Raw genomic sequence first — 4346 nt, 5'->3', positions numbered from 1 at the left:
ACACACACACACACACACACATATATATATATACACACACACACACACACATATATACACACACACACACACATATATACACACACACACACACACACATATATACACACACACACATATATACATACACACACACACACTTTAAGAATAAAGGGTGGGCCATTCAGAACGGAGACGAGGAAACACTTTTTCACCCAGAGAGTGGTGAGTCTGAGGAATTCTCTGCCTCAGAGGGCGGTGGAGGCTGGTTCTCTGGATGCTTTCAAGAGAGAGCTAGATAGGGCTCTTAAAGATAGCGGAGTCAGGGGAGAAGGCAGGAACAGGGTACTGATTGGGGATGATCAGCCATGATCACATTGAATGGCGAATGGTGCTGGCTCGAAGGGCCTCTACTCCTGCACCTATTGTCTATTGTTTTGGGTCGAGACCCTTCTTCATCTATGACCCTTCTTCATCTATGGAGAGAAGGAATTGGCGACGTTTCGGGTCGAGACCCGGAAGGGTCTCGACCCGAAACGTCGCCAATTCCTTCTCTCCATAGATGCTGCCTCACCCGCTGAGTTCCTCCAGCAGTTTTGCGTCTACCTTTGATTTTTTCCAGCATCTGCAGTTCTTTCTTAAACATGGGACTTGTCAAAGGTTGTTCGCTGACGAAACTGTGTATAAATTCTCATCCTGATTCATAATTTGTGTGTAAAAATATATTTAATCTGAGGAAGACCACATTATAGGAAACTTAGACAGTAGACCGATTGGGAAAGGGGAGATGCAGCGAGACCTGGGTGTCATGGTACACCAGTCATTGAAGGTAGGCATGCAGGTGCAGCAGGCAGTAAAGAAAGCGAATGGTATGTTAGCTTTCATTGCAAAAGGATTTGAGTATAGGAGCAGGGAGGTTCTACTGCAGTTGTACAGGGTCTTGGTGAGACCACACCTGGAGTATTGCGTACAGTTTTGGTCTCCTAATCTGAGGAGAGACATTATTGCCATAGAGGATTTGAGTCTAGGAGCAGGGAGGTTCTACTGCAGTTGTACAGGGTCTTGGTGAGACCACACCTGGAGTATTGCGTACAGTTTTGGTCTCCTAATCTGAGGAAAGACATTCTTGCCATAGAGGGAGCACAGAGAAGGTTCACCAGACTGATTCCTGGGATGGCAGGACTTTCATATGAAGAAAGACTGGATAGACTTGGCTTGTACTCGCTGGAATTTAGAAGATTGAGAGGGGGATCTTATAGAAACGTACAAAATTCTTAAGGGGTTGGACAGGCTAGATGCAGGAAGATTGTTCCCGATGTTGGGGAAGTCCAGAACAAGGTGTCACAGTTTAAGGATAAGGGGGAAATCTTTTAGGTCCGAGATGAGAAAAACATTTTTTTTCACACACAGAGAGTGGTGAATCTCTGGAATTCTTTGCCACAGAAGGTAGTTGAGGCCACACAGTTCATTGGCTATATTTAAGAGGGAGTTAGATGAGGCCCTTGTGGCTAAAGGGATCAGAGGTTGAGGCCACAGTTCATTGGCTATATTTAAGAGGGAGTTAGATGTGGCCCTTGTGGCTAAAGGGATCAGGGGGTATGGAGAGAAGGCAGGTACGGGATACTGAGTTGGATGATCAGCCATGATCATATTGAATGGCGAATGGTGCAGGCTCGAAGGGCCGAATGGCCTCTACTCCTGCACCTATTGTCTATGTTTCTGTGTTACACCAGCGCGCGGTGCTCTTGTTGTCGATGCAACTCACATTGTTTTGGCCGGTCCAGTAGAGGAAAAATCCCTGAGGGTCAACCCGCAGAGTGACCAGTGTCCTGGCAGCTGTGTCCTGCAAAATACACCACAGGGCAGAGTTAGTGACCAGCGTGGACACAACAGTGAATGGTGATTACTCAAACTGACAGCAATCCTTGCATCCCCCCACTCTATCCTTCCCCCCCTTCCCCCCCCCTCCCCCCCCCCCCCCCTCATTCCACCCCCTCCCCCTCGTTCCAGAACAAGGGGCCACACACACAGTTTAAGGATAAGGGGGAAATCTTTTAGGACAGAGATGAGAAAAACATTTTTTTTTCACACACACAGAGAGTGGTGAATCTGTGGAATTCTCTGCCACAGAAGGTAGTTGAGGCCACACAGTTCATTGGCTATATTTAAGAGGGAGTTAGATGTGGCTAAAGGGATCAGGGGGTATGGAGAGAAGGCAGGGATGGGATACTGAGTTGGATGATCATATTGAATGGCGAATGGTGCAGGCTCGAAGGGCCTGTTTCCGCGCTGTATCTCTAAACTAGAATCGCCTAAGTGGGACAGACCTATTACTGTTTATAAATTACCCCAAGGTATGTCTACGTTGAAGAATTGTGTAGGTGACGTTTCACAGAGTGCTGGAGTAACTCAGCGGGTCAGGCAGCATCTGTGGAGCTAAGGAAATAGGCAACGTTGCCTATTTCCAGAAGGATTTCGGCCCCGAAACGTTGCCTATTTCCTTCGCTCCATAGATGCTGCTGCACCATAACTCAGCGGGTCAGGCAGCATCTGTGGAAAACATGGATAGGTGACGTTTCACAGAGTGCTGGAGTAACAGCGGGTCAGGCAGCATCTGTGGGGAGAAGGAAAGGGTGACATTTCGGGTTGAGACCTTTTTTCAGTCTAAAGAAGGGTCTCGACCCGAAACGTCACCTGTCCCTTCTCCCCACAGATGCTGCCTGACCCGCTGAGTTACTCCAGCACTCTGTGAAACGTCACCTATCCATGTTCTCCACAGATGCTGCCTGACCCACTGAGTTACTCCAGCACTCTGTGTCAGGAACAACTTCCAGTGGACTTTGCTCACTGCACTTTGACTGCCACATCCATGGCCTGGTTTATTGACCATTTATTATCTTGTTGTCTGTGACTCTGTAGCAAGTGAGAATTTCCACATCCCAGTCCTGGAACATTGAACATAGATCAGGAACAGCCCCTTCAGCCCGCAAAGATAGCGGAGTCAGGGGGTATGGAGAGAAGGCAGGAACGGGGAACTGATTGGGGATGATCAGCCATGATCATATTGAATGGCGGTGCTGGCTGGAAGGGCCGAATGGCCTCTACTCCTGCACCTATTGTCTACTGTATATCTCTTATGACTGTGTCTGCAGTGGTGGGAACTTGGCATCCGAACAGCTGGATTCACGCAAACCTCTGCTGACTTATCCCAGCCCCTCCCCACATCTGGAAACCACTGCTGCAGATGTTTACAATCTATAAATAGGGAGGTCAACTTGGAGAGTACAATCCTCCCCCCCTTAAATCCCAACGATGGCCTGATGGAGGCTCGGACAGAGGGGGAAACATCAGGAACAGCTGGATGACTCCCCCACCAACAACTGATCAGCCTCTGTCTGTGTGACTGGATGTTGTAGGTACAATTCGATAGGACTTTATTCATCCCAGGAGGAACAGTTGTCTGTCGACAGGCGAGGTGCTCGTCACAAGCTAGATTCTTGATTATAGACAATAGACAGGCGCAGGAGTAGAGGCCATTCGGCCCTTCCAGCCAGCACCAGCACCGCCATTCAATGTGATCACGGCTGATCATCCCCAATCAGTACCCCGTTCCTGCCTTCTACCCATATCCCCTGACTCTCTCTCCCCGCTATCTTTAAGAGCCCCATCTCTCTTGAAAGAATTCTCTCCAGAGAACCGCCCTCCGAGGCAGAGAATTCCACAGACTCACCACTCTCACTGTGAGAAAAAGTGTTTCCTCGTCTCCGTTCCAAATGGCCCACCCCTTATTCTTAAACTGTGTGTGTGTGTGTGTGTGTAGGTGTGTGTATTGGAATGTGTGTAAAAATGCGTGTGTGTGTGTGTGTGTGTGTCTGTGTCTGTGTCTGTGTCTGTGTGTGTGTACGTGTGTGTGTGTGTGTGTGTGTGTATGTGTGTGTGTGTGTGTGTGTGTACGTGTGTGTGTGTGCGTTTGTGTGTGTGTGCCTGTGTGTGTGCGTGTGTGTGTGCGTGTGTGTGTGCGTTTGTGTGTGTGTGTGTGTGTACGTGTGTGTGTGTGTGTGTGTGTGTGTGTGTGTGTGTGTGTGTGTGTGTGTGTGTGTGTGTGTGTGTGTGTGTGTGTGTGTGTGTGTGTGTGTGTGTGTGTGTGTGTGTGTGTGTGTGTGTGTGTGTGTGGCCCCTGGTTCTGGACTCCCCCAACACCGGGAACATGTTTCCTGCCTCTAGCGTGTCCAAACCCTTAATAAACCATACATGTTTCAATAAGATCCCCTCTCATCCTTCGAAACCCCAGAGTGTACAAGCCCAGCCGCTCCGTTCTCTCAGCATATGACGGGTGTCAGGGGTTATGGGGAGAAGGCAGGAGAATG

General features: G+C 49.0%; 1 protein-coding gene across 1 annotated transcript in view; it reads right to left on the bottom strand.

Annotated features, from left to right (window-relative positions):
* Positions 1–1248: 1248 nt before the first annotated feature.
* Positions 1249–4346, bottom strand: part of LOC129715791 (1-phosphatidylinositol 4,5-bisphosphate phosphodiesterase beta-3-like) — a 10965-nt gene continuing 7867 nt past the window's right edge. The window contains exon 2 of the mRNA XM_055665642.1: positions 1249–1822. Coding sequence (XP_055521617.1) covers positions 1691–1822 — 132 coding nt within the window. The 3' untranslated portion in view covers positions 1249–1690. The remainder of the gene's footprint in view (positions 1823–4346) is intronic.

Source organism: Leucoraja erinacea, unplaced genomic scaffold, assembly GCF_028641065.1.
Source record: "Leucoraja erinacea ecotype New England unplaced genomic scaffold, Leri_hhj_1 Leri_1408S, whole genome shotgun sequence".
Taxonomy (NCBI): domain Eukaryota; kingdom Metazoa; phylum Chordata; class Chondrichthyes; order Rajiformes; family Rajidae; genus Leucoraja; species Leucoraja erinaceus.
This window is presented reverse-complemented; position numbering and strand designations above follow the sequence as displayed.